Source organism: Bufo bufo, chromosome 1, assembly GCF_905171765.1.
Source record: "Bufo bufo chromosome 1, aBufBuf1.1, whole genome shotgun sequence".
Taxonomy (NCBI): Eukaryota; Metazoa; Chordata; class Amphibia; order Anura; family Bufonidae; genus Bufo; species Bufo bufo.
Window position 1 is genome coordinate 270,781,807 of NC_053389.1, and position 24,390 is coordinate 270,806,196.

The 24,390-nt window shown below is 43.0% G+C and overlaps 1 protein-coding gene across 1 annotated transcript in view; it reads right to left on the bottom strand.

Annotated features, from left to right (window-relative positions):
- PRMT8 (protein arginine methyltransferase 8) overlaps nt 1–24,390 on the bottom strand; it is a 374,391-nt gene that overhangs the window by 127,378 nt on the left and 222,623 nt on the right. Inside the window, exons 5-8 of the mRNA XM_040439278.1 lie at nt 17,983–18,125; nt 14,583–14,670; nt 12,504–12,619; nt 7,695–7,845 (exon numbers count right to left, since the gene is read on the bottom strand). Coding sequence (XP_040295212.1) covers nt 7,695–7,845; nt 12,504–12,619; nt 14,583–14,670; nt 17,983–18,125 — 498 coding nt within the window. The remainder of the gene's footprint in view (nt 1–7,694; nt 7,846–12,503; nt 12,620–14,582; nt 14,671–17,982; nt 18,126–24,390) is intronic.

Below are 24,390 nucleotides of genomic sequence, written 5' to 3' on the forward strand. Positions count from 1 at the left end.
CTGATGACTGCTGAGAGATGTAGACTATTATTCTTCAGTTTTTCTTTACACGCGTGAAAAACGCATTCACTGAACACAACTGTAGATCAGAGACAGAGTGAGGCCGCGCAGTGATGGCTAACCTTCGGCACTCCAGCTGTGGTGAAACTACAACTCCCAGTATGCTTGATTCATTCCTATGGAGTTCTGAGAACAGCCAAGCAAGTGTACATCTTGGGAGTCGTAGTTTTACCACAGCTGGAGTGCCGGAGGTTAGCCATCACTGGCAGCCTTGCTTTGTCTTCGATCACATCATTGGGAAACCTGGTAACCCAGTCTTAGGGGGGAAGTCGTCTTTGATCAAGCCATGATATTGACTGTGGCAATCAAAGGGTTAACAATTGGGAAAGGAGCTTCCACCAAAAGAGAGATGGCGGTTGCTAAGGGGTTAAAATGTTACTGTACTCAGCTACCTCCGGTGCCCCCATTGAAATGAATGCGACAGTGGTGCATTTTTTCGACCAGCTGCGCTGTCCATTTCAGGGGGTCTCCTGCTGTTAGGGCACACTACAGTTTGTGCCATATTGACACACAGCCTAACGTTTTAGCATCAGCGGCGTAACTACAATTGACTGGGCCCCACAGCTAATTTTTGAACAGGCCCCCCAACAACTTCTTCACACTCAACAACCCCCAACTTACATGCAACCCCCTCTCCTGTGGCTAGTCAAGATTGAGCTCTCAGACAAGGCCCGGTAGTTGCTTCCTCCGTTTCCTACATGTCACTGTATATAATGTCATTGTATAATACTGTTGAAGGGGGGGGGGGCCCTGACAATAAAATCTTTTTGTCTTCCTCCTGAGGTGGTCCCTTGTGGGTCTGGGCCCCAAAGCAGCCACTTCCCTTGCTTCCCCTATAGCTACGCCTCTGATTAGCATACAGAAGTACGCTAATACTTTATAAGTCGGAAGTAAAGAGTTTTAACACAGTAATCTCTTACTTTTACAAGATATGTTCTAAATGTAATAAACAATTTAAAAAAATCTGCCTCCCCCAAAAAAAAAGTATAAAATATATTTTACTCTGAACTCATTAAATAAAAATGCACAAAAATGTACACATATTAAGTATCCACATGACTGTAATTAGCTGAATAATTTGTGTATCAGGCTATTAAGTGTGAAACATGAGCACCTTATAAATAACAGTTTTTTTCTTTATTTCTGTAGCAAAAAAAAATCACGTAAATTACACCTTAAAAATGTTATGGCTACTGAAATGTCATAAGGCCTTTTCAGGTCTTGTCATTAAGGGGTTTATGAAGGTGGCAGAATTGCTACATAAGAAGACAGCAGTATTATAAATGGCACATAGTAGGTGGGGGGCCCTGTTACAGATACTGCATTGGAGCCCAGGAGCTCAACATCTTTAGTCAATTAAGATGAATGGATCTGGATACTCACATGTTGGTCTTTGATTTAATGACTTGGGCATACACATAGGAGCGGCTAATACCTAGCTAAAATTAGGAAGCCGACGTAGCAGGACATGGCCTATTTTCCCCTTTTTCTTTTGTGCAGTTTGTATCTAGCAGGTTCTATATGAAGACCTGTTATCTTAGGCCATAGAAATGATGAATGTGTAAGGTGTGCCCAGAGTATATTTTATCTGAGCTTGTGCTTTGTTAATTAACATGGCATATTCCTGCTTGATACATGCAATGTTTTTTGTTTTATGCCACTGTACCTTTGCTCTTCATGATGATGGTTTAAAATGTTGCAATCCCATCATAAGAGCCTAGCCCTAGACTATGTCTGTGACATTTGCTGGTGACACTAGATTGCTCTGTTGGAGCAGACAAACAGGAAAGAATACATAATGTGCTGGTCGCAGGAAGTAGGACTACTGTGTAGCTGAACCCACAGGGTGTGCTAAGGTACCCAATATATAAAAGCAGTTTAGTGCCAGCTAAGTAGTTGCTGTAGGTGCATGTTATTGGGATACTGATCTCAAAAGACTGAAAGAAGAAGAAAGCCACAGAGCTAGAATTCCTGAGAAAGTGGGAGCCATGGCGCCTGCTGGGGAAGCTGGCTATAAAAAACCTAGAAGACCCCTACTTAAAGGGAACCTGTCACCAGTATTTTGTGTATAGAGCTGAGGACATGGGTTGCTAGATGGCCGCTAGCACATCCGCAATACCCAGTCCCCATAGCTCTGTGTGCTTTTATTGTGTAAAAAAACCTGATTTGATACATATGCAAATTAACCTGAGATGAGTCAGAGCTTGAAAATATGACTCTTCTCTGGTCACACAAGAAAGATATGACTCTTTTATGTTAATTTGCATATGTATCAAATCGTTTTTTTTACACAATAAAAGCACACAGAGCTATGGGGACTGGGTATTGCAGATGTGCTAGCGGCCATCTAGCAACCCATGTCCTCAGCTCTATGCACAAAATCCCGGTGACAGGTTCCCTTTAAATGTGAGTACATACAGGGCCGGCGCCAGCACCCGGCAAACCCGGGCAAGTGCCGGGGCCCACTGCTTTTGGGGGGGCCCACTAGTTTTTGCACGGTCCCTTTAAACATTTTTACAAACTGTTGCTGGCGCTGGCGCTGTGCAGCGCTGCCGCCGTCATAAAACATCTCCAGGCCTGCAGAGTGCGGAGCGTCAGTGCGCCGCGCGCGCCCACGTTCGTGAGTACACTGGTCGGAGCAGCAGAGGAAGCCAGCGGGAGCTGGAAGAAGGAGGGTTCCCAGGGTGGCTGACTGCTGTAGTAAAGAGAGCAATGCATGGTGAGCTGCGCAAGGACCCCTGGAAAAATGACAGGGCCGCTGGAGAGCTAAGGAGCCCGGCCTGTTAGTCTTCAAGTAAGTGATTCCCCCCTCCCCCAATCATGGTTCTGTCCAGTCTCACAGTTCTCTGCTCCCCTCCTCCTGTCTCCCCACTAGTGACCCTGCTCTCTCTCCTCCTGTCTCCTCACTAGTGACCCTGCTCCCCCTCCTCCTGTCTCCTCACTAGTGACCCTGCTCCCCCTCCTCCTGTCTCCTCACTAGTGACCCTGCTACCCCCTCTTTCTGTCAGGCCACTAGTGACCCTGCTCCCCCCTCCTCCTGTCACCTCACTAGTGACCCTGCTCCCCCCTCCTCCTGTCACCTCACTAGTGACCCTGCTCCCCCCTCCTCCTGTCAGCCACTAGTGACCCTGCTCCCCCCTCCTCCTGTCAGCCCACTAGTGACCCTGCTCCCCCCTCCTCCTGTCAGCCCACTAGTGACCCTGCTCCCCCCTCCTCCTGTCAGCCCACTAGTGACCCTGCTCCCCCCTCCTCCTGTCAGCCCACTAGTGACCCTGCTCCCCCCTCCTCCTGTCACCTCACTAGTGACCCTGCTCCCTCTCCTCCTGTCAGCCCACTAGTGACCCTTCGCCCCCTCCTCCTGTCTCCTCTCTAGTGACCCTGCTCCCCCCTCCTCCTGTCACCTCACTAGTGACCCTGTTCCCCCTCCTCCTGTCAGCCCACTAGTGACCCTGTTCCCCCTCCTCCTGTCAGCCCACTAGTGACCCTGCTCCCCCCTCCTCCTGTCAGTCCACTAGTGACCCTGCTCCCCCCCTCCTGTCAGCCCACTAGTGACCCTGCTCCCCCCTCCTCCTGTCAGCCACAAGTGACCCTGCTTCCCCCTCCTGTCAGCCCACTAGTGACCCTGCTCCCCCCTCCTCCTGTCAGCCCACTAGTGACCCTGCTCCCCCCTCCTCCTGTCTCCCCACTAGTGACCCTGCTGCCCCCTCCTCCTGTCTCCCCACTAGTGACCCTGCTGCTCCTCCTCCTGTCAGCCCACTAGTGACCCTGCTCCCCTCCTCCTGTCACCCTGCTTCCCCCTCTTCCTGTCAGCCCACTAGTGACCCTGCTCCCCCTCCTCCTGTCAGCCCACTAGTGACCCTGCTCCCACTCCTCCTGTCACCCTGCTTCCCCCTCTTCCTGTCAGCCCACTAGTGACCCTGCTCCCCCTCCTCCTGTCAGCCCACTAGTGACCCTGCTGCCCCTCCTCCTGTCACCCCACTAGTGACCCTGCTCCCCCTCCTCCTGTCACCCTGCTTCCCCCTCTTCCTGTCAGCCCACTAGTGACCCTGCTCCCCCTCCTCCTGTCAGCCCACTAGTGACCCTGCTCCCCCTCCTCCTGTCAGCCCACTAGTGACCCTGCTCCCCCATCCTCCTGTCACCCTGCTTTCCCCTCTTCCTGTCACCCCACTAGTGACCCTGCTCCCCCCTCCTCCTGTTGCTTTACATAGGACTGCAGGTAACGCTATCACATGATCTACACTAGTATTATTTGTGGTTTTACATAGGACTGCAGGTAACACTACCACATTATCAGCATTAGTGTTATCTGTGGTTTTACATAGGACTGCAGGTAACACTAACACATTATTAGCACTAGTGTTATCTGTGCTGTTACATAGGACTGCAGGGGACATCTACTATATTATCTGTACTCTGAGAGTTATCACTGTGTAAGGGGGCCCACTGAGACTTTATCGCCCAAGGGCCCACATGATCCTGGAGCCGGCCCTGAGTAAGATAGGTCCAAGCTAGGTCTTTGCAGCTCTAGAGGGGGAAAGCCTAACTAGAGCATGAGTAACTTAGGAGCCAAAGCAGAGGGGGGACAGAGGAGCCAAGCAGTGATTAGGCATCTTCACAGACTCATGGAAAGGCCCAAGAGTTTTTTTTTTTTTTTAATCTTGGAACCCTGACAAATCTGACAGTTATCTTAATTACTTTTTAAGGATTCCTGACTCTATGTAAAGAGTGTTTATTGAGCATGCACCAACCTAATAAGCACTGAGGAACCATCTGCCCCAGAACCCCAACAGCAGTCTAGACACACTAGTGCATGTCCTTGCTACCTTCAGTCTGACACGGTTAAGGGGGCATGTGGCATGTACACATATAGATGTATGTGTCAAGTGGTTGGCAAGGACATAGGGATATGCTGCTGCACTGATTTTTGAGGAAGATAACTAGCAGCACTGTTAAAAGTGTATGTTACTCGTGTGTCAAGCCTCTGAGTAGCTGGTGCAGAGGAGGGGAGTGGTAATGGCTAGTGATGAGCGGCAGGGGTCATATACGAATTTGCGATATTTCGTGAATATTTTGTAGAATATTCGGCGAATATTCTAGAATTTGAATATTCGTTATATTCTACGATTTTTTTACTCGAAAAATCGACAAGGTAATGATCGCGTAATATGCGAATTTTCGTAATGCGAATTTTCATAATGCAAATTTTTATCGCAAATTTTTCAATTGCCGAGCAACGAATGTAGAGCAATTTACCTAATATAGTGCTATAATCTTTTTTTTAATAGTTGTAATTTTTTTCCAATCTGAACTTCAGATGAGAAAAAAATTACAACTATTAGACAAAGAAGATTATAGCACTATATTAGCTAAATTCCTCTATATTTGTTTTTCGAATATTCGCTATATTGCTATATATTCTTGTTTTAGAATATTACAAATATTTGAAAAAACAAATATATTCGATAAAGTGCTATATATTTGTTTTTTAGAATATTCATAATTTTTTCCATTTAAAGTCATGATTCCACCCTGCTTCTTGCTTGTGGGCCAATGACTCATTGGCCCACAAGCAAGAAGCAGGGAGGAATCATGTTTTTTCTCACCAATTGAAAAATTTGCGATAAAAATTAGCATTACGAAAAATTCACTAAATGAAAATTTGCAATAAAAAAATCTCGAATATTCGAAATTAGGAATATATATCACTATATTCTAAATATTCGCGAATTTTCGAAGTACCTATATTCGCGATAAAAATTCGTAATTCGAATATTCGTGATCAACACTAGTAATGGCCCTGATGAGATGTAGTGTCATGGTATACTCCCTCAAGCTGTTAATCCCTGGGGATTGGAGCAGTGGAAAGGTGGTTTGAAGGATCAGACCAGAAGTAAACATATAAAAGTCTCTCTTTACTTAGTGCAAAATAAAACTTGTGGCACATCCAGCAGTATTAGATACAAAGTGAATTTTCTGGCACCAGATGAGGAGGTATGATGGCTGGTTGGATGGCAGTTTAATAGTAGTAGAAGATGCTTGTGGATATAGGTGCCCCCTGTAATACAGACTTGATGTTAGTCTGGCATGGAGGTGCTTTGGGTGATAGGTGTTTGAGCCGTAGTCCCTCACCTGCATCAGGTACTGTAAAGCTGTAATTTCGCTGATTACTCTGCTGTCTTGTAACACTGATGCTTTCTTAAAGCAGTGTTCTGGTTTCTGGTACTTCCTCTTCCTTCTCTATTTGAACTGGAACTTCCCATCCTGGCAAGAAGTAGGGCCAGCTCACTCCTTCCAAGAGGGCAGGAACAAGGTGGTTAGTCCTGTTCCTGCCAACAATTGCTAACCATACCTTCCCTAGCTGGAATGAACAGCCAAAACATTAAAATATACAGTATAACAATACATAATACAATATATATCAAACATTACAACTGCAGATACCCCCAGGTCTGCGGTTCTGCACTGGCACCAGTATGCTGACATATCGTTATACTGATGTTTGACTGATGCTGATTGACATTGCCATTTGACTGATACTGTCCTAGGTGTATGTGGCTGTCACTGTAATGTTGGTCTGTGGCTGTCACAGTTATCAACACATGTGCCAGGCACCGACATAGCAGCATCTGATAAGGGGTTTTACGGCTATTACTATTATGGGGGCATGTCGGTGGTTCTAATATTGTGGCACTATGGCTAAAACCTTTCTGGGGGCTTTGCTATCACAGCTCTCACTAATCAGTATTTCAACAGCAGTAAAATAAAGTCCTCAAAAACTACAAATGTTTGCAGTTTTCACCCTGCATGACGAATAAAATGAAGCATTTTAGCAAATGTTCAATTTTCTAGTGTGTTTTGTGTAATAGAGTTCAGTGATTTGTGTGAGTGGCGCTGTAGGTAATTCCGTACAATATCTGAAATCTGCAGCGGTCATTTTCACCTCTGTCAGCAAATCTGAAATGGTAGAAATTATTATGTAAGTGTACTGCGGCTCCCAAATCAGACCGCTGAATGTAAGTTGTCTACAGCCCCTTTAGTGGAGCACAAAGAGGTTTTCATATCTCATAAAGCAACAGCATATACCTTGGATACTGGGGCTACCCTTCTGGTTCTGGTCAGCAATACCATGATCTGACCTTGAGGAGATGCTCCATCTTCTTTTCTAGATTCTTTGATGCTAGTTGCCAGGCCAAGGTATTTAGATACAGGGGGAAGGCAATGAATAGAACCTTTGCCAAGAATAAAGGAAAGCCTATGACAGGCTCTCAACACTTATTAGAATGTAGGTTATAGCCAACCTCGACTGGACCCCTCTCTCCAAGGATCACATAGATGCTGCTGTCTGTATGCCCTTGACTACTGGTCGCCCCTCCACCCATTACCCATCTGCACTTATTATTCTTTCATGAGGCGTAAGGATGTCTTATGTATATTGTTGATCGAAAAACAAGACATCACAGCCCTCATCTTACCAGCTTTGCCTTGGCCACTAAGATAGAACCAACATGTATTTTTTTTCTATTTGTTAAATGTACCGTATATTATCAAAAAATTAATTCCATAGGTAAGAAAATAAATCTTGTCTCTACCTGTACGTAGTTACAGAGCACCGCAACAATGGCAAATATCTGTACCTGTAGAAAATCCAGTCTTCTTGTGGCACTTAGTAAACTCGATGTTGAAGTAGGTGACCAAGGCGTGAATGTAATCATTCCGCTGTACTTGTAGGCAGAAGGCTGACGTAAAGGCTAGTTCTTCAATCTTCACGGTATAGATATCGATTTCCTGTGTCCAACAATAATACAACCATCCTGTCAGTATGATGTACTGAAGGCCATTTGTATTACAATACTGGAAATATTGATTAAAATGTGCAAAATTTATGTCAAACACCTAAACAGAATAGATTCAACATGCTGCACCTTCTTAATATATTTGTATAGGGATCTGATCTTTATTTTGCTCCAATACCAAGCTCTAAATCTCCTAAAGATACCTAGATAGATAATAACTGGTTACCTGCAGCCGCCACTAGAGGGAGCTTAGGAGCTCACTGCATACTGGTAATCTTCTCGACAACCACCCAGAGGCGATTTAAAACCATCCCTGTTCTCGCCTTTCCAGCCTTCATAGTGTTCAATGAGTGCTATGTAGTGAATAGAGGAAGCGGCAATGTCACTGCTTCCATGGAACCACATGATTGCTGGAAGTTCTCTAAGCATAGCAGAGCTGCTGGATCTTAGCATAACTAGATTAGCTAGATCAGTGTAAACCGTCACCCAGTAGCTGTTTTTCCTTGTACCAGAGGCTCCTATGGATGGGAAAAAAATACAAACACCAACCAAAACCATCACCTTAGCCAATCGCTGACTGCAGCGGTGACCTGCTCCCAGTGCGTCATGACAAATGGTCACATGACACATGGCGAAAGGTCACCACTGCAGCCAGCGAGAGGCTGCAGCGGCGTCTAACCATAAGTTTACATCCAGGGGCTCGAACCAAGCAGGAAATCTCGGGTGAAAGAAGGAGTTGAGAGCCAGTGTCGGGAAGCAGGTAAGTATGCTTCCCTTTGCAGGTATTCCCAGGAGGAGGAGGGGGCTTCCCCCCCTCCTCCAAACATGCACAGCCCCTTTAGGGCTTTCTCGGACCTGGTTATTAAGGGGTTATACACTGAACCTCAATAATAAAACAGTATGCAGTAAACTCCTACGCTATCTCCACAGATGGTTGCAGGCGCTGAGCATGTCACCTCTTCTAATCCATGTAAATGCAGCAGAATAACTGGTATAAAGGCATAATAAACAATAAATCACACATGCTTTAAATGGGTTGCCTGACTTTCGCCCAAGCCAGCAATTCTGATAAAATACCAAAAGGATATACAGTATACTCACCTGTTACATTCACCATTGTTTCTAGCACTGCTGCCATGATCCTTCCACCTGCTACAGCCATAATGTCCTCTGACTGCAGCCATGACATGGCCACCGCTGCAGCCATGACACGGCCACCGCTGCAGCCAATCACTGGCCTGGTGATTGGCTGCACTGTTCAAGTCATCGCTACAGCAAAACAAACAATGCCCTGCAGGGAGGACTGGAGCAGCAGTGCTGGAGGTACCATATATGTTCTTTTAATATTTTCTGACCATTGCTAGCTTGGAGAAAAGGTTTTCATAAGTCAGACAACCCTTTATGGGAACTTTACTGCCATTGGAACATACAGTACAATTTTTAACATGCAAAATCTTACTACTAAAGGAGTAAACTTGGAGCTGCGGCATTTTCCTTTGTGGGTTCTTTGGTTATGGGAGACCCTAGGACAGTGATGGCGAACCTTTTAAAGGCAGAGTGCCCAAACTGCAACCCAAAACCCACTTATTTATTGTAAAGTGCCAACAAAGCAAGTTAACCTGAATACTTCAGTCCAATATAGTATATCCTCTATGTACTTTATCATTAGCTATAATAGCCTGCCTGCATTCAGTGCGCTGCCTGTGCCGTTCATAGTGCGCCCTGCGCACTGTCCCTGTCAGGAAAAGTCTAAGGCATATTGGTACACCATAGACTTTTTCCAGAGTGCGGGTGCCCACAGAGAGGGCTCTGAGTGCCGCCTCTGGCACCCGTGCCATAGGTTCGCCATCACTGCCCTAGGAGATGTCCTGAATTAACCTTACTAATGTCACTGTGGAACAGCTTCAGTTGTTAAACCTTTGATTGAGTGGTTTTGTGACCAGATAACAGATTTTCAGTACTCTGATTTCATGATCTAGATTCTAGAACATCTACAATATTTTGTAGTTCTGATTTCATATGAGATACATACATCCATTTTATAAAAAATAAAGGAAACATATAAACATACTATTTCTGTTTGCTAAAGGAGAATAGATACACTGCCTTGCTAAAGTATTCCCATTTGGTGTTTTTCCTGTTTTGTTGCATTACAACCAGAATTTCTAATTCACCAGATTTTATGTAATGGACGTGACTCAAAGTCCAAATTGTTATGGTGGAATGCAAAAGAAATGCCTTGCTTAGGCCTAGTTCACACTTCAGTTATTTGGTCTGTTATTTCCATCAGTTAGGGCTCATGCACACAAATGGATTTTCCGTCCGCATCCCTTCTGCATTTTTTCAGGTCGGATGTGGACTCATTCTCTTCAATGGGGCTGCAGAAGAAATGCTGTCCGTATCCGTATGTCTGTTTTTCAGACACAATTTTTTTTTTTGAGGACAAGGATAGGACATTTGTGAAGGAGTGAAAACAATGGCTGCAGGCTCTCAGACGGTATTCGTGTTTTGCAGATCCGCAATTTGCGGACCACAAAACAGGTTACGGTCATGTGCATGAGCCCTTATTGTGGGCCCAAATCTGTAGTGGGGCCTACTCAGAGATAAGGCATAACGGAAAAATGTCTTCCTGTTCTGTGTTTTTGACCCACACCTGGTTTAGGCTCACAAAGACTGATGGAAATAACTGACCAAATAAGGGCTCATGCACACAAACGTATTTTATTTCCGATTCCGTTCTGGGTATTTTGCGGACCCTATGCGGAACCATTCACTTCAATGGGTCCTCAAAAACAACGGAAGGAACTCTGTGTGCATTCCGTTTCTGTATTTCCGTTCGGCAAAAAAGTTGTGCATGTTCTATTATTGTCTGACAAATCACGGTCCAAGGTCCCATTCAAGTCAACGGCTCCGCAAAAAATACGGAACACACACGGAACACATCCGTATGTCATCCATATTTCATCCGTATTTTGCGGATCAATACCATAGAAATGCTATGCCCAGCCCATATTGCTCATGTGTTTGGTGATTAATAAGTTATTGTTTCCGTTTCCGATCCGTAAAAAACGGATCAAATACCGAAACCATACGGATATGTTTTGTGCAATAACTGAACAGAAGAGGACTTAAATCAGAGAGAAAAAAACGGAGATACTGAACAACGGATCAGTGAAAAACAGACCGCAAAACAACAACGGTCGTGTGCTTGAGCCCTAACTGAGGTGTGAACTAGGCCTTAAAAATTAAACCATAAGAGTTGTGAGTGCATATGTATTCACCCTCTATGTTATGAAATCCTAAAATAAAGTCTGGTCCAACAAGTTAATTTCAATAAGGTCCCCCTGTGTGCAGTGAAAGTGTCACATGACCTGTCACATGATGCGAGTATAAACGCTGTTCTGAAATTCCCCTCATTCTGAAACACCACTAAGCGAACAACATGAAGACCAAGGAGGTCTAAAACCAGGTCAGAGAAAAAAAAGATGGCAACCGGGTGCCTGCTGGGGATAATGCCGATCACTCATTGATATTTAACCTCTCAAATGCTGTGGTCAAACCTGGCCACGGCATCTGAGTGCGCTAAATACCAAAAGTGAACATTTCCAGTGATGCTCCGGCTCCCCCATGGGGCGATCAGAGGAGCCGGAGCTTGTGTGAGGCAGCCCCTGTCATAGTGAATGACAGGAGGCTGCTGCACAGTCTTTCCTATGGAGCCCTTGTCTGTAATAGGGCTCCATAGGAAAGTAGTAAAATCATCATAGACTCCAATGGTAATGATTGCTTGTTATAAAAAAGTGAAAAAAAAGTTTTTACAAATAAAAAAATAAAAATTCTAATCACCCCCATTTCCCCAAAATAAGAATAAAAAAATTAAAAATAAAAACACATCATGGTTATCGCCACATGCGAAAACGCCCATACTATCAAAATATAAAAGTAATAATCCCAAAGGGAAAAATGTAATGAAAAAAAGGGTCAAAATACTAAGCTAACAGAGACATACCCCAAGAGACATGCATCTGTAACTGCAGCAAAACATGGCTCCACTAACTACTGACTTTCCTGGGGTGAATATTTATGATTATGAACATTAAGCTTCTCTGTTTTTGTGTTAATTATTGTGTCACAGTAAAATATTTTGCACCCTCAAAGTAGTAGAGTTGTTGCGTAAATCAAATGATATAAACCCCCCAAAAATCTTTTTTTTTTTTTATTCCAGGCTGTAATGCAACAAAACACCATCAGGGTGAATACTTGCACAAGGCACTGTGTATTACAATTTTGCAATGTGAACCATGCTACTCATTGGAAGAACGTCTGTCCATGTTCTCCAACCCCTTGATGTCTCAAAGCTATCATCCCCCACATTACTATTCAGTGGAGGCACTCATTCATATGAATTTCAAATTGACAAATTCTGAGAATTTATGGGCATTTATGATATTATAAATTATCGTTGTGTTTGATATCCAAGTGGTTGGACATTCATTTTTATAGATGAGTCTTTCACTGCAATGATCAAGTCGAAAAAAACACCATCTTGGCCAGGCCTACATGGAACTCATGACTTGGACATCGCACTGAACCGGTATATGATCTCAGTCCTTTTATACAATGTAATTACTTCTGCATTGGATATCACCAAACCTTTATCAAACAGGAATTGGTCACCACTTGCTTTGGATCTACAATGTCCACCAGCGGCTCCCTTATGGCAACATCCCTGATACACGTCATGTCAAATCCATACACGTTTTCCCACCCTGTGAACAAAAAGTTGCAGACACAGTATTTAGTCTTCACCAACTCTACACAAGTAGTAATCATTTTACAGCTAGTCAGCCATAAGTACTAGTAGAAGAAAACTTAATGTAAGTAAAAGGTTCTGCATCTTTGGATTGGTGTCCTGTGGCAGATCAGAACAGTAGATTAGATCCTATACCAGGCGTCCATGACCTAAGGCTCTTAGATTGTTGAAAAACGACAACTCAAACCAAGGCTTTCCTTTATCTGGTCATACATGCTGCTCGGCCTTTATCTAAACACCTTGGTCAGAGAATCTTGGCTTGTGATTGTGAAACTGCAGCAGATAATACCCTATATCAGTGGTTTGTGTCCCTCAACCTTGCAAACTACAACATCCATCATGTCTTGACAGCTAGTCATGACCTACATTAGTGGTCTGTGACCTGTGGCTCTCCAACGTCTGTGAATCCACTACTCCCAGTATGCTCTACATATAGATAACACGTTATATCAATTTTGTATGATTTCTACCTGTACATTTAGATTTGGACTGCAACTCCCTAAAATATTGGCATAATTTGAAGCTTCAGGGCCCCAATGCCAAATCTTTAACAGGGCCCCCACTAATCATATGCCATTTTTAATACTCTAAAAGTGCACCAGGTCATTTGCTCCCCTCATGCTCCAGGGTCCAGGTGTGACTGCTATCTCTGCACCCCCTAAAGCTATGCCCCTACCTAGCATGCCTTAAAGAAAATGTGGAATCAGAAAATGACCTAAGTGTTTAAATGCCGTTTTTATGTTTAACATTTTTTTAAGAATCTTTGGTGATGTTACTTTTAATTTTCCATGTCACAATATATTTAAACGAAAAACATAAATTCCTGCAGTTTTCCCACCGGCCACTAAGCCTAATAATAGGCATCACTTCTTGGTCTGTAAAGATCACTTTACTGCAGTTATCTGCTTATCTATACACAGAGGTGATATCATTACAGGCAAGACAGAAGAGATAATACCCTTTATCAGTCATCTGTGATCTGTGGCTCTCTAGGTGTAGTGAAACTACAACTCTAAACATATTCTGACCGCTGATTATACCATACTTGCCAACTCTCTAGGCAGGTCCAGGCTCCCAGAAAATGGGGAGACGTCCTGGACTCTCAAAAGAGTTGGCAAATCTCACAGGATCTGCGGAATGCCCACAAGGCCACGACATCTCCCTCAGATTAGTTGTGTGTGGCACCGAGGATGCATCATTAGACACAGCACCAGCGGCTAAATACAGAGGCAGGCACATAAAGGGGGCGTGACACAAAAGAAAGGAGTGTGGTTTAGGGAAAATGGGTGTGTCTAGTCCCCAAAAAATTTGGGCTGTGTGTGCTGCACACTCTCAACTCCTACGCTTGCCAGCAAGAAGGTTGACAAGTATGGATTAAACCTTTTATTGGTGGTATGTGACCTGCGGCTTTCTAACGGCTCATGCACACTACCGTATGTATTTTGCGGTCTACAAAAAATGGATCCGCCAAAAATACAGATGACGTCTGTGTACATTCCGTATTTTGCGGAACGGAACAGCTGGCCCCTAATACAACTGTACTATCCTTGTCCGTAATGCGGACAATAATAGGACACGTTCTATTTTTTCTTTTTGCGGAACGTACACACGGACATATGGAAATGGAATGCACACGGAGTAGCTTCCGTTTTTTTGCGGACCCATTGAAATGAATGGTTCCGCATACGGTCCGCAAAAAAAAAACCTGAACGGACACGGAAAGAAAATACGTTCATGTGCATGAGCCCTAATAGTGTGAGACCAAATATCAATTATCTGTGATGTCTAATTTATTGTGATACTACAACTCCTAGCGTGCTGGAACTCATAGATTCACGACATCCATAGAGCCACTGGTCACAAACCATTCTGAGATAGTTAAGAGGGACATGAGCGGTGTTTGAGGATCCAATACTCACAGTGAATCTTGAAGTCCTTATATTGTCTGTCTTCAATTGCGACGACATACAAAGCCGCTCGGTCAGGAAACATGAGCCCTCCAGGTTTCTGTTGATGAATTGTGGGGAAATGGGTCTCGTAATCTATTCACCTGACAAAGACATCATAGTTTGAACTGCACATATAAAATCCAGACAAGCACCCCCTGCACGCTTACTATCCTCCATCACACTGTCACACACTGTTTCATATCTGAGCGGATACATCAGCCAGAGGCAAAACACAGAGATAAAAATGTCTCTTTAAATCAAAGTCATTGTCAGTCACAGAGAGACTATTGAAATGAAAGGTCTACCGGCTGACTACACTTTCTGGTCACATCTGAGGATGCTAGTTTCAAGGATTTAAGGATAGCAAATAGGAAGCTCGCAGGTGTTTCGGTTGGCAAATTGCGGATCCGCAAAACACGGATGACGGATTTGCGGAACGGCACGGACAGCCATTAATACAGGGAGTGCAGAATTATTAGGCAAGTTGTATTTTTGAGGATTAATTTTATTATTGAACAACAACCATGTTCTCAATGAACCCAAAAAACTCATTAATATCAAAGCTGAATATTTTTGGAAGTAGTTTTTAGTTTGTTTTTAGTTTTAGCTATTTTAGGGGGATATCTGTGTGTGCAGGTGACTATTACTGTGCATAATTATTAGGCAACTTAACAAAAAACAAATATATACCCGTTTCAATTATTTATTTTTACCAGTGAAACCAATATAACATCTCAACATTCACAAATATACATTTCTGACATTCAAAAACGAAACAAAAACAAATCAGTGACCAATATAGCCACCTTTCTTTGCAAGGACACTCAAAAGCCTGCCATCCATGGATTCTGTCAGTGTTTTGATCTGTTCACCATCAACATTGCGTGCAGCAGCAACCACAGCCTCCCAGACACTGTTCAGAGAGGTGTACTGTTTTCCCTCCTTGTAAATCTCACATTTGATGATGGACCACAGGTTCTCAATGGGGTTCAGATCAGGTGAACAAGGAGGCCATGTCATTAGATTTTCTTCTTTTATACCCTTTCTTGCCAGCCACGCTGTGGAGTACTTGGACGCGTGTGATGGAGCAATGTCCTGCATGAAAATCATGTTTTTCTTGAAGGATGCAGACTTCTTCCTGTACCACTGCTTGAAAAAGGTGTCTTCCAGAAACTGGCAGTAGGACTGGGAGTTGAGCTTGACTCCATCCTCAACCCGAAAAGGCCCCACAAGTCATCTTTGATGATACCAGCCCAAACCAGTATTCCACCTCCACCTTGCTGGCGTCTGAGTCGGACTGGAGCTCTCTGCCCTTTACCAATCCAGCCACGGGCCCATCCATCTGGCCCATCAAGACTCACTCTCATTTCATCAGTCCATAAAACCTTAGAAAAATCAGTCTTGAGATATTTCTTGGCCCAGTCTTGACGTTTCAGCTTGTGTGTCTTGTTCAGTGGTGGTCGTCTTTCAGCCTTTCTTACCTTGGCCATGTCTCTGAGTATTGCACACCTTGTGCTTTTGGGCACTCCAGTGATGTTGCAGCTCTGAAATATGGCCAAACTGGTGGCAAGTGGCATCTTGGCAGCTGCACGCTTGACTTTTCTCAGTTCATGGGCAGTTATTTTGCGCCTTGGTTTTTCCACACGCTTCTTGCGACCCTGTTGACTATTTTGAATGAAACGCTTGATTGTTCGATGATCACGCTTCAGAAGCTTTGCAATTTTAAGAGTGCTGCATCCCTCTGCAAGATATCTCACTATTTTTGACTTTTCTGAGCCTGTCAAGTCCTTCTTTTGACCCATTTTGCCAAAGGAAAGGAAGTTGCCTAATAATTATGCACACCTAATATAGGGTGTTGATGTCATTAGACCACACCCCTTCTCATTACAGAGATGCACATCACCTAATATGCTTAATTGGTAGTAGGCTTTCGAGCCTATACAGCTTGGAGTAAGACAACATGCATAAAGAGGATGATGTGGTAAAAAATACTCATTTGCCTAATAATTCTGCACTCCCTGTATAACTGCCTATTCTTGTCCGCAAAATGTGGACAAGAATAGGACAGGTTATATTTTTTTTTGCGGACCACGGAACGGAGCAATGGATGCGGACAGCACACGGAGTGCTGTCCGCATCTTTTGCAGCCCCATTGAAGTGAATGGGTCCGCATCCGAGCCGCCAAAAACTGCGGCTCGGATGCGGACCAAAACAACGGTCGTGTGCATGAGGCCTAATATGTATTTTTTGTAGAATGAAAAGTTATAAAATTTGCCAATATCCTTTCTCGTGGTTTTCAAGATCTCTGCTTGCTGTCATTCAGTAGGAACCTTCATTGTGGGATAATAAACTGCCTTGTGATGTGATGGGCACACAGGTGTATGGCTCCTTACAGTTATCAGAGATGTGTTTTGCAAACTGCATCTATGAAGTTAATGAGCACAAACTAAAGCGCCTCCTAAAACAAGTTAAAAGAGGACCTGTCAGCTCCCCTGGTATGTCTTTTTTAGTGAATACTTGCATTCTCCGTAAATTACTGGAGGATCTTTTCTTAAAACTCTTTGATGTGTCATCCCTCTGTTATTGCTCCTGGAAATGTAAGAATAAATTGACGGCAGGGTGTTAAAGTTCCCCTTGTCAATAGGGCAAGTCTCTACATACACAATTTTTACTGCTATGGTTAGACTGTCTATCGACAAAGGGCATGCTACCGTCTAGTTGTTTAGTCATACATTTCCATGAGGAATAATAGGGCCCAGATAACCTCGAAACCGATCTGAATATTTATCTATTGGATAAAAAACAACTGCATTCTGGCCAGGCTTTCCTGTTCTAGAGCTAGTGCCTGCCCACTTCTGTTCCCTAGCTTCTCAAAGCATGCAGTGTCACAGACACACAGAGAGAGACTGCAGCTGCATCCCCCTCCTCTGCCCAACTGGGTTTTTCACAGAAAGCCTGCAGGGAGGCAACTATAGATTATAGGCTGCTGGAAGTTGATGAATATGCCCCCTAATATATTTTAAGTATACCATTCACATGCACTTTAACCTTTGACAGCCTAAACATCTGGATATGTTTATGGTACTCCTTCTATACCCTTGCCTATTAGAGACCTTATTGGCTTAAAAAGGTTTTACAGAATTAGAAAAACATGTCTGAATTCTTCCAGAAACAGTGCCACATCTGTCTGTGGGTTGTGTCTGGTACTGCAGGCCAACTCCACTTGGGTACTGAGCTGTAATACCATACACCACCTGCAGGCAGGCATGGTGCTGCTTCTGGAAGAAAGCGCCACGTTATTCTTATCTTTTCCAACTTCTGTAACATACCAGGGCAGATTCACTTTACTGAATGCATATATCACACTTACCAGCCATTTATCCCTGGCAAAGATGACAGTGTTGAGCATGGATTCATAGAAGAGACAATATCCCATCCATTCCGTGATGATAATGTCCACTTTATCTACCGGTAACTCCACCTCTTCAACTTTACCCCTAAATATTGTAATTACTGAAAAATGTACAGAAAAGTGCATTGTTGCAGTAATGAAAAACATTTACTGATGTCAAGAAAAATCATACTCAGAATATTGTTGACTAATTTAAATTGCAGTAAGCCCTGGTACTAGCATATTCCAATCATTAGACCTATTAAGCACAAGCCCAAGAGCCAGGTTGCCTTAGGCCTCTTTCACACGGGCGTTGCGGGAAAATGTGCGGGTGCGTTATGGGAACACCCGCGATTTTTCCGCGCGAGTGCAAAACATTGTAATGCGTTTTGCACTCGCGTGAGAAAAATCGCGCATGTTTGGTACCCAAACCCGAACTTCTTCACAGAAGTTCGGGCTTGGGTTAGGTGTTCTGTAGATTGTATTATTTCCCCTTATAACATGGTTATAAGGGAAAATAATAGCATTCTGAATACAGAATGCATAGTAAAATAGCGCTGGAGGGGTTAAAAAAAATAAAAAAATAATTTAACTCACCTTAGTCCACTTGATCGCGATGCCCGGCATCTCCTTCTGTCTCCTTTACTGAACAGGACCCGTGGTGAGCATTCATTACAGGTCAAGGACCTGTGGTGACGTCACTCCGGTCATCACATGATCCATCACCATGGTAAAAGCTCATGTGAGGGATCATGTGATGACCGGAGTGACGTCACCACAGGTCCTTGACCTGTAATGAATGCTCACCACAGGTCCTGTTCAGTAAAGGAGACAGAAGGAGATGCCGGGCATCGCGATCAAGTGGACTAAGGTGAGTTAAATTATTTTAAATATTTTTTTTAACCCCTCCAGTGCTATTTTACTATGCATTCTGTATTCAGAATGCTATTATTTTCCCTTATAACCATGTTATGAGGGAAAATAATAATGATCGGGTCTCCATCCCGATCGTCTCCTAGCAACCGTGTGTGAAAATCGCACCGCATCCGCACTTGCTTGCGGATGCTTGCGATTTTCACGCAACCCCATCCACTTCTATGGGGCCTGCGTTGCGTGAAAAACGCAGAATATAGAGCATGCTGCGATTTTCACACAACGCACAAGTGATGCGTGAAAATCACCGCTCATGTGAACAGCCCTATAGAAATGAATGGGTCGGTATTCAGTGCGGGTGCAATGCGTTCAACTCACGCATCGCATCTGCGCGGAATACTCGCCCGTGTGAAAGGGGCCTTACACTGCTGACAGTGATTGACAGTAGACAGAGTGCCCAACAAGATTTGGCAAGAAACTGGTGCTTAATTTGTGTCGTTGTTGGTGCTAGCAGCACATTGATTTTAATAGAAAAGTGTAGTGCTTCATTTACCCTGTGGAGGCACTACAGGCGAATTCAACACTTGCTGCTTCATTGATTGGTGACAGGGTTGCCAACCAGAATTTTTCTACCATAATATAAGTAATTATATTATAAGGAATACATGTCTAGAGCTCAATATACTGATAATAACTCACTACCAGCATTTACTGTGAGCTGCAAAATGATGATAACTACCAACAAATCAATCTAGTCAAATACCACCAGCCTCAAAAAAATCACAGAAACGTCTATTTTTTTTCACAGACACAGGAAAAAAGTTGCCTATTTTTACGGACTGTCCAGAAATTTCTGGACGGTTGACAACCCTAATTGGTGATGATCCTATTGTCAGTCAGGTCATTGTGATGATCTTATTGTCCCTTCTAACAAAAAAAATGTGCCACTTTCTAAAATTTGCAAGCTACTAAATGATTGTGAGGCAGAATTAGGAAATAGTGCCCAGTGGATCACTGCTAAAAGGGTTAATATATTGTGGATCACTACCAAAAGGGTTAATACTGTGATTCCCTGTTAAAAGGGCAGAGACAGTAAGGTAAATGCATGTTTATTGCAATAGACTTTACTGCTTGTGCTAAGAGTCGCTTCTCGCGCCCGCCACACTTCTGAGACACACTGGCCATCCAGTTGTAAGGACTGCACCTTGCAGACTGGGAATTGCAGAAAATATATTGAGAGTTTGCACGTCTGTGGTTGATTTGGAGAGACTAAATAGTGTAACTGGAGAGACAACTACCATTATTGCCACCTCTTACAGTTAGGTCCATATATATTTGGACACTGACACAAATTTAGTTTTTACAGGTTAACCGTGCAAAGTTAATTTATTTCAGTAATGCAATTTAAAAGGTAAAACTAACATATGAGATAGACTCATTACATGCAAAGCGAGATATTTCAAGCCTTTATTTGCTATAATTAGTTATTTGTTATAATTTGGATGATTATGGCTTATAGCTTATGAAAACCCCAAAGTCACAATCTCAGGTCCCCTTTGCTCAGGGGGTATGGATTAATTAGCCGACTAGAGTGTGACACTTTGAGCCTAGAATATTGAACCTTTTCACAAAATTCTAATTTTAAGCTGCATTATTGCAATTCCTTTTAATTTGCATTACTGAAATAAATGGACTTTTGAACGATATTCTAATTTTTCGAGTTTCATCTGTATTACCTGTTTACTAAAACATATTTAAGTTATAGTTATATAATGGACATGGACATAAAGTCCAGATTTTTAGCTTTCATTTGAGGTTATCCACATTAAAATTGGATGAAGGGTTTAGGAGTTTCAGCTCCTTTACATGTGGCACCCTGTTTTCAAAGGGACCCAAAGTAATTGGACAGGTGTGAGCAATTCCTTCATTATTTCATTCTCAATTAAGCACATAAAAAGCCTGGAGTTGATTTGAGGTGTAGTGCTCGAATTTAGAAGATTTTACTGAGAAGTAAACATGCAGTCAAAGGAGCTCTCCATGCAGGTGAAACAAGCCATCCTTCATCTGCGAAAGCAGAAAAAAAACATCCGAGAAATTGCTACACTATTAGGAGTAGTGAAATCTACAGTTTGGTACATCCTGAGAAAGAAAGAAAGCACTGGTGACTTCAACAATGCAAAAAGACCTGGAGGCCCGTGGAAGACAAAAGTGGTGGATAATCGCAGAATAATTACCATGGTGAAAAGAAACCCCTCCACAACAGCCAACCAAGTGAACAACACTCTCCAGGATATAGGCGTATCAATATCCAAATCTACCATAAAGAGAAGACTGCATGAAAGTAAATACAGAGGGTTCACTGCACGGTGCAAGCCACTCATAAGCCTCAAGAATAAAAAGGCTAGATTGGACTTTGCTAAAAAACATCCTAAAAATGCAGCACACTTCTGGAAGAACATTCTTTGGACAGATGAAACCAAGATCACCCTCTACCAGAATGATGGAAAGAAAAAAGTATGGCGAAGGCATGGTACAGCTCATGATCCGAAGCATACCACATCATCTGTAAAACATGGCGGAGGCAGTGTGATGGCTTGGGCATGCATGGCTGCAAGTGACACTGGGTCCCTAGTGTTTATTGATGATGAGACACAGGACAGAAGCCGTTTGAATTCTGGGGTTTTCAGAGACATATTGTGTGCTCAAATCCAGCCAAATGCAGCCAAACTGATTGGTCGGCGTTTCATAATACAGATGGACAATGACCCAAAACATAAAGCCAAAGAAACCCAGGAGTTTATTAATGCAAAGAAGTGGAATATTCTTGAATGGCCAAGTCAGTCCCCTGATCTGAACCCAATAGAGCATGCATTTTACTTGTTAAAGACTAAACTTCAGACAGAAAGGCCCACAAACAAACAGCATCAGAAAACCGCTGCAGTAAAGGCCTGGCAGAGCATTAAAAAGGAGGAAACACAGCATCTGGTGATGTCCATGAGTTCAAGACTTCAGGCAGTCATTGCCAACAAAGGGTTTCCAACCAAGTATTAGAAATTAACATTTTATTTACAATTATTTAATTTGTCCAATTACTTTTGAGCCCATGAAATGAAGGGATTGAGTTTAAAAAATGCTTTAGTTCCTCACATTTTTATGCAATCATTTTGTTCAACCCACTGAATTAAAGCTGAAAGTCTGAACTTCAACTGCATCTGAATTGTTTTGTTCAAAATCCATTGTGGTAATGTACAGAACAAAAATTAGAAAAATGCTGTCTCTGTCCAAATATATATGGACCTAACTGTATATACAACCTTTGGTAGAATCGTGTTGTGTTAAATACCTGAGAACTGTGCCTGCTGTTTCTACTAATAAATGATAAAAATTTGCTGCTGAACCCGGCCCCCGTCATGCTTCTATTTCGGAAAACTGGTGAGAGCAGTATAGAAACACCACTTGTGCCTATATTTTGGCAAAATGGCATTTAACAAGTAAAACTGGAGCTTAAGACTTTTTTACAAATCTGGTGTAGATGGACGATAAATTCCCCCCTGTAAGAATTATATTTAAAAAAAATGTATGTACATGTTTTGCACCACATTTATGGGGTCATTTATCAAACTGGTGTAAAGTAGAACTGGCTTAGTTGTCCATAGCAAACAATCAGATTCCTCCTTTCATTTTTGACAGCTCCTTTGGAAAATGAAAAGTGCAATCTGATTGCTATGGACAACTAAACCAGTTCTACTTTACACCAGTTTGATGAATGACTCCATTATTGTTTTAGACACATCCGATTTGTCTATTAATGAGGCGTGGTTTAGTGGGAAAGGGTGTGTGGCTTAAGATGTCACATTGTGTGCCAAAAATGCAACAAATTTGTGTTGCTTAATTCTGGTGTAAAGTAAAACAACTAATAGGTGGTATAAACTTAGACTAAACAATCCCCAGATGCATCAGCCATTTTGATAAATGTGGTACAGATTTAGACTGTCTAATCAGTGGCGTACATGGAGAAGTAGGGGCCCCATAGCAAGGATCAAACCAGGCCCCCCTCACAGGACAGAAGGATTCGTGCCTAAACCCTTTTCAATGACCCTTAGACCATTTTTTCCACTGTCTCATTTGCTAAAAGTTGTTCCTTTAGAGGGTAGAGTCCTGACCAAGTTTTCACCCCAGTAAAAGAGGGGTTGATCCCAACTGGGCCCCCTCTTGCCCTGGGCCCCATAGCAGTCGCATGGTCTGCTACTATGGTAGTTACTGTGTCTAATCTAAGTTTACACTGTCTAAAAATTAGACAGGGTTAGTAAATGTACCCCAATGTATTTGCTTGGTTTTAAATATTGTTGCTATTTATGTTTTATTTTTAAAAACTTCCCTGAGGGTGGCCATAGTGGAGGGGAATACTTCCTTCCCGTATAGAATATGCGCAGAAGGGTTGCTCTTTACAGCAGATCAAATGAATGGGAGTAATTGACAGGGAAATGTCATAGATTATTACCCTCTCTAGGAAGTGATAGCATACAGCTTCCTCCCTTCCTCACTAGGGAGTGACCCATTCTGCACAGTAAAACCGACAAATGAGTAACAGAAAATGTCAGCTTATTGCAGTACCACAGAAAAGGGTCACTGCAAAAGATTAAAGGGGGCAATTTATTAAACAGAAATACTCCTAAATTAGGCATATTTCTGGTGCAGATTAAGGGTCCATTCACACGTCCGCAAAATGGGTCCGCATCCGTTCCGCAATTTTGCGGAACATGTGCGGACCCATTCATTTTCAATGGGGCCGGAATGTGCTGTCCGCATCCGCACTTCCGGATTCGCAATTCCGTTCCACAAAAAAATAGAACATGTCCTATACTTGTCCGCAGTTGCGGACAAGAAAAGGCATTTTCTATGAGAGTGTCGGCGATGTGCTGTCCACAAAATGCGGAATGCACATTGCCGGTGTCTTACGGACGTGTGAATGGACCTTTAGACGCAAAGGTCCTTTGCGCCGCAATCTGCGACTTCCCCCCTCATGCTAGGTCTAAAAAAGTTGGCGAGGAGGGGAACGGGCTGGCAGGCTCATCTCATTTACCATTTTCTACGCCTGTTTTAGGTGTAGAAAATGGTCTAAATGTAAGACAGCAAGGAAAAACAAATAAAAATAATATAGAAAAATAATTAAAAACCTTGAAAAAATGTTTTGCTTTGTTTTTGTCGCTATTAGTGATAAGCAGCAGTGGCAATATTCAAATTTGCGATATTTCACAAAAATTTTGTGGAATGTTCGCCATATATTCGCGAATTCGAGAATCCACTATTATTTTCTTGATTGCGAAAATCGGCAATGCAATATTCGCGTAATGCTTGCGCAATACAGGCGTGGGTCACTTTTGCTACATTTTCCAAGCTGCTAGAAGTTTTCTGAGACTTGAGAAAATGGCTGGCATGGCAGAACATTACAATAGCTTTATATGCAGATAGAGTGCTCCAATATATTCGCAATTGCATTAATCGGCAATTAAT